At 49.6% G+C, this 14331-nt stretch overlaps 1 protein-coding gene across 1 annotated transcript in view; it reads right to left on the reverse strand.

Annotated features, from left to right (window-relative positions):
* The window catches only part of SLIT1 (slit guidance ligand 1), a 171264-nt gene that overhangs the window by 136651 nt on the left and 20282 nt on the right, over nt 1–14331 (reverse strand). The window contains exons 2-4 of the mRNA XM_029932319.1: nt 13505–13576; nt 11326–11397; nt 5968–6039 (exon numbers count right to left, since the gene is read on the reverse strand). Coding sequence (XP_029788179.1) covers nt 5968–6039; nt 11326–11397; nt 13505–13576 — 216 coding nt within the window. The remainder of the gene's footprint in view (nt 1–5967; nt 6040–11325; nt 11398–13504; nt 13577–14331) is intronic.

Here is a 14331-nt window from a genome sequence, read left to right on the forward strand (position 1 = left end):
CCAGAAATCTGGAGTTAGGACCTAAGACCTGGGGATTAAGTCCAAAGTCAGAGGAAGCAGGAGGGGAGTCGCACTGGGGCTAACCAAAGTTGTGGTGGGACTGAGACGGCGTCCATGAGCCCATAATAAGCAGATATTCCCAAAGAGCTGGAAACACCCTTCACATCTCAGTCCTGGTCCCAGCTCTACTCTACTTCCTGTCCTGGGGAAACTAAGTCTGCGGGTTGTGCCTTCCAGTACCCACCACACCCTTACCGTCACCAGCCTGTGGGAGTTTCTGTTCCTGGAGCCAAGCGTGCCCACGTGCTGCTTGGACAGACCAAGTGGACTGGGAGAGTTAACAGGTGTTTGCAATGAGAGATGTTCAAGTCAACAGATTGAGGGGGGAGATGCGACAAAGAATATTAGCAACTAAATCTTTAAGCACTTGGTCCTCACTGTTCCCTAGAACAACAAAGGCAAAAAACTCAGTGAGGCCACACATCACAGACAAACAACCAGATCAATAAAAGGGTGTGTTTAACCATTTCCCCCAGAATGTGCACTTTTGAGATGGCCTGAATTGGAGGGGTGCCATGCTGCACTAAACCAACTTGGGCCCAGTCATGAACTCAAGTCCTGCGTTGACCTAAGTGGGGACACCACACGGGAGTCCTTCTCAAGGTCCTACTGGCCAGCACACCTGTGCTTAGAGATGAGTTTAAGAAATATTCAGAGGAGGGGTGCCTGGGTGGCTCAGTCAGTTAAGCGTCCGGCTTTGGCTCAGGTCATGATCTCACAGTTCACGGGTTCGAGCCCCACATCGGGCTCTGTGTGACAGCTCAGAGCCAGGAGCCTGCTTCGGATTCTGTATCTCCCTCTCTCTCTGACCCTCCCCAGCTCACACTGCCTCTGTCTCTCAAAAATAAATAAAAACATTAAACAAATTTAAAAAAAATATTCAGAGGGGAGTGCCTGGGTGGCTCAGTTGGTTGAGTGTCCAGCTTCAGCTCAGGTCATGATCTCACGGTTCATGGGTTTGAGCCCCGTGTTGGGCTCTGTGCTGACAGCTAGCTCAGAGCCTGGAGCCTGCTTCAGATTCTGTGTCTCCCTCTCTTTCTGACCCTCTCCTGCTTGCACTGTCCCTCTCTGTCTCTCAAAAATAAATTAAAAGCATTAAAAAAATTTTTTAAAAAGAAAGAAATATTCAGAGGAGAGCTAGAGAAAGCAATCTCCCTCCACTCCAGTATGGCTATGCTCCTGGATAAGAAACATCTCCTCCCAAGAGTTAGGAACCCATTGCCTAAGAAGAAAAAAAGGTAGGCAGTGGGGAAAGCTTCTGGCACTAGAGCCTGGAAATATTCCCCAAAGAGCCACCAAGCCCTGGATCAGGAGGGCCCTACTACTGAAAGTTCTTCTATTCATTGCTGACTGGCTCCCTCCCCAAGACAACCAGCCCCAGGCCACTGGGGTAAGAACATGCAGTGCCTCCAGCTCCCAGCCCTATAGGGCACCAAGAACTCCTGTTCTGTCTGACTCCTGTCCCCTTCGATGGCTTTTCCACTCCTTAAATGGAGTTCCTTGTGCCAGCCTTTGGATATAAAATCCAGTTATTTAATACTTTTAAAGCATAGAAGTACTTTTCTCTAGCAAAATACGAAGCCATGAAGACACTGGGTGGAGAGTCCAAAGGGGTTTCAGTAGTGACCCTGAGGAGTCACTTTACCTCTCGAACCCTGACTTTCGTTCTGACTTTTGACAGTAATAAGACCATAAGACACTGTTCACCTCACAGGGTCACAGGTGTCAGACGAGAAAGGTACAGAGGAGCCCCAGCTTCTGCAGGGCCATCCGCTCACCAACGTTGTCCAGAGCACAGTGGCCATCCACTGCAGGCCTGGATGCTTTATGTGGACGATCTCAGCTCAGCCTTGTGATAGCCCAACAGCATACAGGTAGGAAAAGCAGGCCCCAGGAAGTTAGACCACCCTGACTTATACCTTGAGAAACCCAGGACAACCTGACCCTCGATTTTCTACTCCTCCATGCTACCTTCCCATTCCACCAGGGGTCCAAGCTCTCCAGACACAGGCCAAGAAGGGTGCCACATGGACCACACTGTGTCACCACTGTCAGGAGGGGAGCCCATGGCCATGCAGGGCACCAATAACCTAGGTAAAAAGTAGACTCAAGAGCTGGAGAAGGGTCCCTGTGGAGGGGTCCCCTTCCCTTCAGCCCTAAGAGCGGGTGAAAGGCTATGGCCAAAGCTGTCAGCCTCTCAAAATATGAACAGGGTTAGAAATCATCTCAAGCAAAAGGCTGGAAGTTTGTGATTCACATGAGGGGGTCTTGGATATTTTAAAATAAATGAGAGATGGAAATAACCTCTAAGTGTCCATCAACAGATGAATGGATAAATATGTGAGACACATATATACATATATGTATAATACATAATGAATATATAAAGGAATAGTATTCAACCATGAAAAAGAAGAAAATCCTGCTATTTTATAACATACAAATGGACCTTGAGGGATTCTGTTAAGTGAGATAAACCAGAGAGAGAAAGACAAGTACTCCATGGTACCACCTATATGTTGAATCTATTAAAAAAAAAAGTCAAATTCATAGAAACAGAAAATAGCAAAGTGGTTACTGGGGGTAGGAGTGGAGGGACTAGGAAGAAGTAGATAACAGGGTACAAACTTTCAGCTATAAGATGAATAAGGTCTTGGGCACCTGGGTGGCTCAGTTGGTTAAGTGTCCAACTCTTGATTTCAGCTCAGGTCATGATCTCACAGTTCATGAGTTTGAGCCCCACATCGGGCTCTGTGCTAACAGTGTAGAGCCTGCTTGGGATTCTCTCTCTTTCTCTCTCTACCCCTCAGCCCATCCCTCCCCTCAAAAGTAAATAAACATGGGCACCTAGCTGCCTCAGTCAGTTAAGCATCCGACTTCGGCTCAGGTCATGATCTTGTGTTCGTGAATTCGAGCCCCCCATCAGGCTCTGTGCTGACAGTTTGGAGCCTGGAGCCTGCTTCAGATTCTGTGTCTTCTCCTCTCTCTGCCCCTCCCCTGCTCACACTCTGTTTCTCTCTCTCTTTCTCTCTCAAAAATAAATAAACAGGGGCGCGTGGGTGGCTCAGTTGGTTAAGCAGCCAGCTTCGACTCAGGTCATGATCTTGCAGTTCATGAGTTTGAGCCCCATGTCGGCCTCTGTGCTGACAGCTCAGAGCCTGGAGCCTGCTTCAGATTCTATGTCTCCTTCTTTCTCTGCCCTTCCCGTGCTCACACTCTGTTGCTCTGTCTCTCAAAAATAAGTAAGCATTTAAAAAATAATAATAAATAAATATTTTTAAAAATTATAAACAAACATTTAAAAATTGGTAAGATTTAAAATATATATACATATAACGAATAAGGTCTAAGGATCTAGCGTATAACATGATGGCTCCAGTTAACAACACCGTCTTGTATAACTGAAATCTGCTGAGAGAGTAGAATTTACATGTTCTCACCAAAAATAAACAGAAAGAAAGAAAGAAAAAGATAAATATGTGAACTGATGGACGGGTTAATTAACTAACCTGGGGACCCTTTTGCCATGTGTATGTGTAGCAAATCATTACAGTGTGCATATTAAGTATCCTTCAACTTTAGGTGTCAGTTCTCCCTCAGTAAAGCTGAAATTTCAAAATAAATTTTTTAAAATGTTTCATGACACATCTGGGTGGCTCAGTGGGTGGAGTCCTGACCCTTGATTTCAGTTCAGGTCATGATTTCACCATTGGTGGGTTTGAGCCCCACATCGGGTTCTGTGCTGGCAGTGAGGAGCCTGCTTGGGATTCTCTCTCTCCCCCTCACTCTGCCCTCCCCCCTCGCTCTCTAAGTAAGAAAGAAAATGTTTCATAACATAAATGAGAGAGGGTCAAGGCAGGTTCCCCAAGCCTAATGGTAAGCATGCACTACACACATACTCTACATCCTGGACGGTGGAAGACGGAGGATCGGGATGGCCTGGAGGAAGGGAAGCCGAGCAGACAGAAGATGCTGGGAGCGTGAGAGCGGAACTTTGACAGGCGAAGAGCGCTTGGGGAAAGGAAAAAGAAAAGCACAGGAGACACCAAAGGAAAAGATGTTCAGGACGAATTTTTGAGGAGGCGGAACTGTGAGACGGCCTACGAGAGCCAGCTTCCAGAAAGGCCAGCATGGAGGAAACAGGAGCTGCTGCAGCCAGGGCAGGGCAAGGCCAGTGTCAGCACGTGACCGGTAATGGCACAGACCTCAGGTTAAAGCACAGGGTAAGGAGATGCTAGGGCAGGTGTACCCGCTGGGAAGGACCTTGTGCCTTCAGCAGCTCAGTAAAGTGCCCATCGTGTACAGGCCGGGAATGAAAGCACCAACCCACCAAGTGACGAGGGACTGAGAAGTCCCGGCTCAAGCCCAGGGGTGGTGAAGACTGGCAGAAGGGTCATCACTGAGGGTCACTATGGATATCCCCCAGGCCAGATGGAGGAAGAAATAAGAAATGACCATAGACATCATTTGGACAGCTTAAGGAAAAAGACTTGAAGGCAGGTTCAATGACCCAGGGGCTGCTCGGAGACCACTAGGCTAATCAAGAGCTCTGGAAATCGTGACAGATGTGGAAAGAACTGGCTGTGCTTCCTCTAAACTCCAGAAGCCCAGTCACGCACCTCCCCCCACCCCACCCCCCGCACTGGGGCAGCCCTGGGCTGCTGTCTCCCACCCAGCCCCTGCCCCTCAGCCTTGTCTAAATCACTTGCCTCTTCCTCCACCTCGGTGCTGCCTACAAGCTTCTCCAGGGAGAGCAGCAGCCTCGCTTCCCCACAGGGGTCCTGCTGGCCACACAGAGGGCCCCAACCAGGTTAATGGCAACAACTGAAGGAACTCACAAACCTCCCAACTTAAAATTCAAAATCCTGACAGCCCTTCCAAAATTTAACAAGAGGGGCGCCTGGGTGGCTCAGTCAGTTGAGGGTTCGGCTCTTGGTTTTGGCTCAGGTCATGATCCCACTGGTTCATGAGTTTGAGTCCTGAGTCGGGCTCTACGCTGACAGCACAGAGCCTGCTTGGGATTCTCTCTCTGCCCTTCCCCTGCCCACATGCGCTCTCTCTCTCTCATTCCCTTTCCCTCAAAAAATAAGTAAACATTTTTAAAAATCTAACAAGAGTACACAGTTGTTCTAGATACTTACAGAAAGCAAAGCAAAGGAAAACATAAATTGTTGAAAAACAGATTTGGGGCTCAAAGTTACTAATGTTACTAATATGCAGATCCGTCCAATAAAGCAATTGACTTGGGGAGGTGAACTCCCCATGATTAGAGGTAGCCAAAGACTGAAGGACCACAGGCTAAGGAGCTGCAGAAGAGATTCCTTAGATAATCTCTGAAGTCCTCTCCAACCCAAGATCCCACAAAATGAAACAATCGCTGCAACAATTACAGACACATTTAGCATGTCACACAGTAGCAGAATTAGCCACTACCCTTTAAACTTGGAAGAAGTACGTTTACAGCAAATAAAAGTTCGACTCTATGCCATGGTTAATAAGCTTCCAGACCTCATTACTCTGACCTGAAAATAGAAATAGGTCCAAGAAGGGCTTCGTTGAATGAATAAATGTTCGACCCAAGGCAGGTTACTAAAGGCTGAGACAGACGTACAAAGACAGTGCTCTGTGTAAGGCCCGGCATCACAGCTGATGAGAATGCCCGCTCCCAGAACATTCTCAGCCCCCCACTGGTGGTGGATTCTGGCAAGCACTTGCCGGAGAGAGATGCCCCCACCAGCACCCACCTCCAGAAAGGGCCTGGCTTTTGATGCCCTGCACAACTCCTGACAGATGAGGAGCAGGGGGTCACCGTCACGGGAAATTCTGGGCCCCCATGACCAGACACTGTCCCTCCCACTGGGCGACGGACCAGACCACAGACAGAGCTTTGGCCACAGTGTCACTCACAGTCGTGACAGAGCCTGGTTATTCTGGAACAGCAGTTCTGGCAAACTGTGCAGCTGGTTCCGGTTCAGTCGTCTGCAAGAGAGAAGAAAGGACGAGTTGGAAGGTGCCTAGGTGTTTCAGGAAGTCCAAAGACTCTTCAGAAAGCACTGGATTCAGAGTGAGAGGGCACAGGGCCCTGATTCTAACAGGGTCACGGTGGAACCCCAGGGAAGTGACCTTCTCTGGGCCTCAGTTTCTTCATCTATAAAGTAAGGAGTTCTCCATCTGACACTTGGTGAGAAGCACAGAGCACCTGTGAAACCTCCCTACCATGGACCCGAAGTACAGCGGGCAGTCCAACCCTCCCATGATTTCCTCCCTTGCTCATCATCATCACTGTTACATTTGCAAGGCCGTTGGTGATTTAGAAGGCACTGATTCAAATATTACTTTGATTTCTGAGCTAAATGTGAGCTATACCCTAATGAGGTAGGACTAGCCACGAGGTCCTGATTTGTTATTGCTTTTACTTTCATCCACATCTGACTCCGTGGCAACTTAACTTTTCTTTGTTGCTGTTTGCTTTAGGTCTTTTTTCAAAATGAGCACAGCTTTATTGATTTTTTTTAAATTATTTATGAACACACATGCTTAATTCTTTAAAAACTTCAAGTAATAAAAGAAAAAGTATTTAGCCCCCTGCATTTTCCTCACTCAACAATTTGTGGATGTCTTTCCATACCAAACAATACAGAGTGACCCCTTTATTTTTAATGACTAGTATGCCCATCATTTCTAGTTGCTCTACTGGTGGACAGAAAACTTTCCAGTTTTGTAAACACAGGCAGGATGGAGAACTCTGGTCCTGGAATGTGCCTGGACAAGAAGACAATGCAGAAAGGACCCGAACCCGTCCTAGGAAGGCAGCGACCCCTAACCAGATGCATCTTGCCACCTTCAGCACCAAGTTCTGACACCAGAGCACCGGACACCAGCCCACCAGGACTGTGGCACCTGCAAATGCAGAACCTTGGTACTCACACAGCCCACCTGCAGGGGCTTCACCTGGGAGCTGGTAAGAGCCGCAATATCCCAGGCTCCACCCCAGACCTGCTGACTCAGAGTCTGCATGTTAACAAGATCCTTAAGTGACCTGCGTGCACACCAAGGCTGGAGCACAGGTGTGCAAGGGGGCCCCGCCCTCCCGACTACAGCACCGTGTGGGCCTCGCACAACCATCTCCTTCAACAGTGCTGGTCGATGAGAAACCAGCTCGGCAAGCGCTTTCTTTCACTGTGATGGAAGAAGAAATGTATTTCTCTGTGGCCAATAGTAACTGGCCCGTGGTAACCTCCTAGGAGGTGGCCCTTTGTCTGATATGTAAGAAAGGCATCATTTTCTAGCACACTGCAGACAATGAGACCAGCTGGAAGAGGTTTACTCAAAAGGGAGGGCTCCTGGGGAAACACATCATTGCCTTGGGAAAAAAAAAGGGGGGACCACTAGTATAATCCTTAAAGCAGCAGGAGTAGACATCAGAGCACCTCAAGTTCCTTCATCTTGTCCAGTAAATTAATCCTGTATTTACACTGTCTGGTGATCGTTGGTTTGGTTTTGTTTTGTTTTCCCCCAGGAGTTTCTCATCTTTCTGGCTTAAATTTCTGAAAACACTTAAGAGGGAAAAAAAATTCAATAGCCAGTTTAAAGTAAAAATCAGGGGCACCTGGGTGAGTCAGTTGGTTGAGCATACGGCTTCAGCTCAGAGCATGATCTCGTGGTTCGTGGGTTCGAGCCCTGTGTCGGGCTCTGTGCTGACAGCTAGCTCAGAGCCTGGAGCCTGTTTTGCATTCTGTGTCTCCCTCTCTCTCTGACCCTCCCCTGCTTACGTGCTCTCACTCGGGTTCTCTCTCTCTCTTTCTCAAAAATAAATAAAACATTATAAAAATATTTTTTTAATAAAATAAAGTAGAAAATCAAAGGACACCAAAGGAGGGACCCAGCATGGTGAGGGACCTGCAGGGAGCTGAGAATAGTAACACAAGTAGTGGTCACCAGTCCTCGTTGGCCCTTGCTGCATGTGGAGCACCAAACTAAATGTTTTGGAAGCACTACCCCACCATGGAGAGAAAGCAGAACTCACAGTTGGGTTTCTTCCTTTTGAGCATGACCATAGGACTTACACTGATCACGGACCCTCCTATCTCCTCCTTGCAACAACCCCGAGGGAAGGGGTTTTGGGGTTTTAATGTTTTTTTATTTATTTTTGAGAGACAGAGAGAGACAGCGTGAGCAGGGTAGGGTCAGAGAGAGAGGGAGACGCAGAATCCGAAGCAGGCACCAGGCTCCGAGCTGTCAGCACAGAGCCCGACACAGGGCTTGAACCCACAAACCATGAGATCATGACCGAAGCTGGAAACCAGACGTTCAACCGACTGAGCCACCCAGGCAACCTCCGAGGGAAGGTTTTACCGCCTGCCACACGGCTTGGCTCTTACTAGGTGCTCAGGATGTTTCCTGACTGTTGCGCTGTCTCTGTGCCAGTCGAAGGAACTGGGATGCCCAGAGGTGAGTGACTTACCCAAGTAACCGCCAAGTGGGAGAGCTGGGTTCTGAAGAGTGCCTTTCCCCACATTACACACGGACCCCCACTCAGCCAGCCCAGGGGGACCGAGCGCCCTCCGCGCCCATGGCACGCCGGTCCCCATGGCCAGCAGGACGGCACACTTCCGCTTCTGCCCTCGGGTCTGGAGTAACTGCTTACAAGAACCAGTTATGTCTGCCCCCAAACCTATCTATGCCAGGGGTATTTATAATTATAAAAGGTAATTAGCTATCATACAAGTGAACAAAATACTAGTGTGAAAAGAAAGAGTCATCTCTCTGCAAACAAAATTGGATGGTTTGGAAGAAGTCAATAAACTCAAAGCTGCTAATTAAAGGGCTATTGAATTAAGTAAAAGACTAGGCCAGGGGGCAAGAGGGTCACGAAAGAAACTCCGAACTCTTCACCCAGATGGTTGCTAAGGGCCTTTTAAACATCTCACTCCACCTTAAAGAAACCAAAACCAAAAATCATAAGCGAATAATTTGTGTGGAGTAAAGATGAGGAAAACAATACAGAATTCCAACCTCATACTAAGAAGAAAAGCCTTGGCAAAAAAAAAAAGGGGGGGGTCAGTAAATGCACGCTTACACATTTTAGCTTAAAATGGAATGTTTCAAGCGTGTGTGGTGTTTGGATGTGGCCCACTCTAACCAACTCTTACGATAAACGATCTACCACTGGCTCCAACAAGTCAAAATAGTGGGTTCCAGCCGTCCACAGGGAGCACCAGGCACCCCAGGAACGCAGCAGCCACACCCCCCCAAGAATAACCAGCTGCTGTGAAGTTGCTGGTGACCCCCCCCCCACCTCCCTGGAAGAAAGGAGTTAAGAAAGGACAGAAGGGACAAAGTCTGCAATGACAAGTCATGACTCAAACAAGTGGGCCCTGCCCCATCCTGGTATCGACAAGCATGACTGGGGCCTGCCGCCACCCGTGGGTAGACCCCCACCCACCTCCTCTCCTCCCACAGGGCAGGGCAGCCCCCCCCCACCTCGGCTGGAGCTAACCAGGCCCTCCCAGCCAGGTCACAGGACGCATTTCATTCCGAGCGTTTTCAAGAAAACAAACAGACTAATTGTCTGTCCTAGCTGCAGGCTCCTTATCGCTCAGGTTTATGCCTGGATGAGGAACACGGACGAAAGATCACCTTGAATGTCTTCCAGGAGGCAGGATGGCAAGGAGACAGCCATATTCTTCTCCCTTTATTTAATACCTCACTTTCTTTGAAGTGAAACAGAAGAGTGAGGTATGAGGTCATAGTCATTAAGATCTCAGGCTTTGGAGGCAAAATGATCCGGGTTCTAATCCCTTCTTCTGCACTTAATCACTGAATAATCACTTAATAACACAAGTGCTTTAATTGCAGCACATCTTCGTTTCTCATCTGTAAAATACCACTGACCACTGTGTTGTTTTAAGGATTACGTGAGATATTGTAGGGCAAAGAGCTCATCTTGGTGCCTGGCACAAAGTAAAGCAATCAACAGTAGCTAGAATTATAATTATAAACTCATTGTAAGAAAATTCATAAAAAGATGAGCACAAAGAATAAAACTATCCCACCACTCCATGTAATTAGCGTTAATATTCCCAATAATTTTCCTCTTCCTGTATTCTATGTACATACAAGCTGATTAAATTACATGAATGTCACTTCCTGCCTTTTTCATTCACTATTATGTTGTGAGCACGTTCCAATGGTCTTAACTGTTCTTGAAAAATGTGATCTAATGGGGCGCTTGGGTGGTGCAGTTGGTTGAGCATCTGACTTTGGCTCAGGTCATGATCTCGCTGTTCATGGGTTCAAGCCCCACATCGGGCTCTGTGCTGACAGCTAGCTCAGAGCCTAGGGCCTGTCTTTAGATTCTGTGTCTCCCTCTCTCTCTAACCCTCCCCTGCTCCCAATGTCTGTCTGTCTGTCTCTCTCTCTCAAAAATAAATAAAACATTAAGGAAAAAAAAAGAAAAACATAATCTGATACCTTATGTCCTCACCAGAATGGTTTGCCATTTTTTTCCTGCTTTGTATTTAAATAATGTGCCATGAATATCCCCTTGATATGCAAATGTTTAGCCATGTCTCTGATTATTTCCTTAAAATAAAATAGGACTCTCTGGTTCAAAGAACATGAACTTCAGGACTGTGCACCTCTTGACAGACAAACCAAAGCGAAAAAAAGAGACCAGTGACGGCCATGAACTTGAGAGTCCATCCCCTACCTTGCTCATACCACATTGCCTTTTCTTTTCATTATTGCCAACCTAAAATGCAAACATCAATCAAGACCCATTTTCAAGTGCAAAAGCCCCATATGGAGCAAACCATGTAAATCAGAAACACTTCCACCTTCCAGTTTCTGTGCTGTGGCCCTGAACCTCCAAGACACAAATCCTCAGGTGGCCGGCCGCTGTACCTTCCCCGACAGTCCCCTTGCACAGCATTTCTTCCTTACGGCATCGGTGGGTCTGAGATGGTAGGAAGCGATCTCACTTCCTCTGCACTGCGCAGATTTTCTCCATAATGTATTCTCAGGGAAAACTAACAAAGATGGTTGCACTTAGGATGTGGGGTGTGGACACCCTCCAGCTTTGTCCCTGCTCTCATCTCATGACGACACTGTGACAGCATCCATGGCTGCGGCTGCCTCTGGCTCCCATCAGCAGGTGGGAGGCAGTGCAGTCCTCTCCCTACACACCGCCCTCGCTGCCAGGCTCAGCCGTCGTGTGCCCTCAGCGCCACCCCGCCGCCCCGAGCCTGCACCCAAGATACTTACAGCCGCTCCAGCTCCTTCATGTCGTCGAAAGCCCCCCGTTCCACCACTCCAATCTGGTTCTCCATCAGCTGCCTGGGGAGGCAAAGAGACAGGACAGCTGCAGGATGTTGGACAGGGACTCAGCAACAGATGGCACAAGGAGTGAAACAGGAGCAGGGCCCAAGATACATGCAGACCCGTGTCCCGGCCCGAGCTGAAAAAACTGCCTCAAAGCCTCGCAGACTCCTGACCATTGGCTCATCGGCACACTCAGCCCTGACAGCAAAATGCACTTCCAGCCCCCGAGCCCATGCCGATCCCTCTGAAACAGCCGCCAGGCCACAGGACATCAGAGCACCAGGCCACGGCTCTACAGACATCCTTGTCTTGGGTAGCTGGGCCCCAGGCAGCAGGGGTCAATGCCAGACTGCTGGCACACGTGCCCTCCTTCAGCCCAGAGGGCACATGTCCAAGGGGCAGAGCAGGGGGATGGGCCAGTAGCAGGGGGTGGGGAGCCTGTGCCAACAGGGCAAAGCCCGCACGTGCAGCAAACACACTACTGTTGGCAGACAGCACCTCGGCCCACACTCCCATGCCACCTGGCCCCATCTGCTGCCCACTCAACAACCTGGCTCTGTGAGGTGGCACCTCCTCACCACCAACATGCCTGCAGCCTGGAGCATCCGGCTGGCAGGTGGTTTGCTTGTTGCATGGTAATTTTGGACACAGTCAAGTATGTTTTTCCTCCCTGTGGTTTTCCCCTGTCCACACTCAAGCAGGTGGCTTGAGGTCCTACATGGATCTCAGAGGAGGTTTGAGGGTAGGACAGGGGCAGAAGCTGCCACCACACACTTCTCTTCCACCTTGTTTCCAAGGAGCTCATGCTGGAGGCCTGGAGCAGTTGGGGTGATGCCAGGAGGGAGGGAGAGTTTTCCCACACTCAGCAAAGATTCCTAGAACCTGCGAAGGAGTCAAAGATCAGCGGGTTCTGGAACAGCGGAGACCCCTGCCCAGCAACGGACAGCTATGACCCCAAGGAAGATGGAGACCACAAGGTCCCCAGCCCACCAAAGACCCTCAGAGCTGCAAAGTAGTTCTGAGAGAACTGAGGCCCCAGGACCCTTGCACTACCCTGAGAGCAGGGGTGAGGACCCTATGATTGTCTGATGTTGAATGTGTCAGAATGCATGCATGTGTCTGAGAGGAACAGAGCAGGAAGAGATGAAGGGATCCACCCCTTCCCCTCCTCACTCCTCACTCCTCACCCCTGCCCAACCCAGCAAGGGAAATGCTGCAGATGGCTCCTTTGCTGGCCGGTGGTCAACGCCAATGGAGCCACACCCAGCACCTCCAGTATCTGCCACTGTCAGGTCACGTCTATCCTCAACTTCCCCCACTCACCTACCCTCTCAAGTCAGGGGAGCTGTAGCCTTGCTGGGAAGTCTTTCTGAGGCACAGAGTCAAAAGAACTATGGAGAATGTTATAGACTGAAATGCATCCCCCAAAATTCATACATTAAAGTCCTAATCCCCACTGTGATTTGGAGATGGAGCCTTTAGGGAGGTAATTAAGGTTAAATGAGGTCATCAGGTTAGGGCCCTGATCTGATAGGACTGGTGTCCTTATAGGAAGAGAAAGAGACACCGGAGACCTCTCTCTGTGCACACACAGAGGAAAGGCCGTGTGAGGACACAGCAAGAAGGTGGCCAAGAAGAGAGTTTTCACTACAAACAACCTTGATGGGACCTCGATCATAGACTTCCAGCCTCAAGGACCGGGAGAAAGTAAATTCCTGTTGTTTAAGCTGCCCCATCGGTGTGGGGGACGGGTGAGGGCGTTGTTATGGCAGCCCCAGCAGGCTAAGCCAGAAGCCTAAAGATTCCTCGTGGTTACCTGGTCTCCCTTCGTTCCAGGAAACAACCAATAGACAAGATGCCCCGTCTGTTGGGCCCAGACCCTGCCAGGCAGCGACCACTGGTGCCTATGCCATGCCCAAGTGCTCAGCCGTGTGCAAGGCGGTGGCTGCTCCTAGGTGGCAGGACTCCCCCGAACTTCCTTCCCACCCCCCTCAGGGCATCTGAAGACTGACTCTACAGGGATAGGCCGTGCTGGCCTATGCCCTTACAGCCCACAGCCAGGACTCTGCCCGGGAGCCACAGAGCCATTGCCAAGGGTAGGGGCAGGAGGGAGGTTACTCACAGCACCCGCAGCTGCTTGAGCCCCACAAAGTCGTTTTTATGGATCCGAGTGATGTTGTTGCCGTTGAGTTCCCTGGTGGAGGCAAGGAGAGAACAAAATGGTGAGATGCCCAGGGTGGCCCCCCAGGCCAGGGCTCAGCTCCGTGCTCCCTCTCCACTGCCTCCAGCCTGTCATCTCATCAATGGGGCTGGGTGCTACCCAGCCAAGCCTCGGGACCAAGTCTATGCTGAGGCCCAATGAGCTAAGGCCCATCTTTGCAGCCGATGTGCAGCCAGGGAAATGCACAGGGTATAGGCTCGCTGCTGGGAGAGATGTGAAAGCCAAACTCATGGCTTTTGCCCAGAAAGAGCTCAGGCTATTTGGAGAGATAAGACATTCATGCAGGGGAGAATTTGGAAACTAGACAACTGGAGGCCATTCAGGTGGAATCCTCACCGAGCCTCAGTTTTCTCATCTATGAAGTGGGGATAATAACCGTGACTATCTCATAAGTTAGAATGGGGCATAAACAAGTAAAGAGTGAGGCCTGTGCTTGAAAAGGGCCCCTGCAGACACCACCGCTATTATCTGGTGGCTCTGGCTCTGCCAAGCTGTCCATATTGTGAGCAGGAGAGAGCAGGGTGGGCCATGCATTTTAAGGAGATTGAGGACATGGGCCCCAAGGCCTAAAAGACAAGGCAGGTGTGCAGAGTGAGAGGGACAGAGTGGACAGTCCAGGAAAAAAGAGCAGCCCAAAATATCAGAGGGCTGAGGGAGGTGACAGGCTGGGAGTTGGGAGCTGTGGGAAACAGAGTTGGGGGGATAGGAGTCCAGATCACAGAGGGCCT

Source organism: Suricata suricatta, chromosome 2 (genome assembly GCF_006229205.1).
Source record: "Suricata suricatta isolate VVHF042 chromosome 2, meerkat_22Aug2017_6uvM2_HiC, whole genome shotgun sequence".
In the NCBI taxonomy this organism is placed as follows: Eukaryota; Metazoa; Chordata; class Mammalia; order Carnivora; family Herpestidae; genus Suricata; species Suricata suricatta.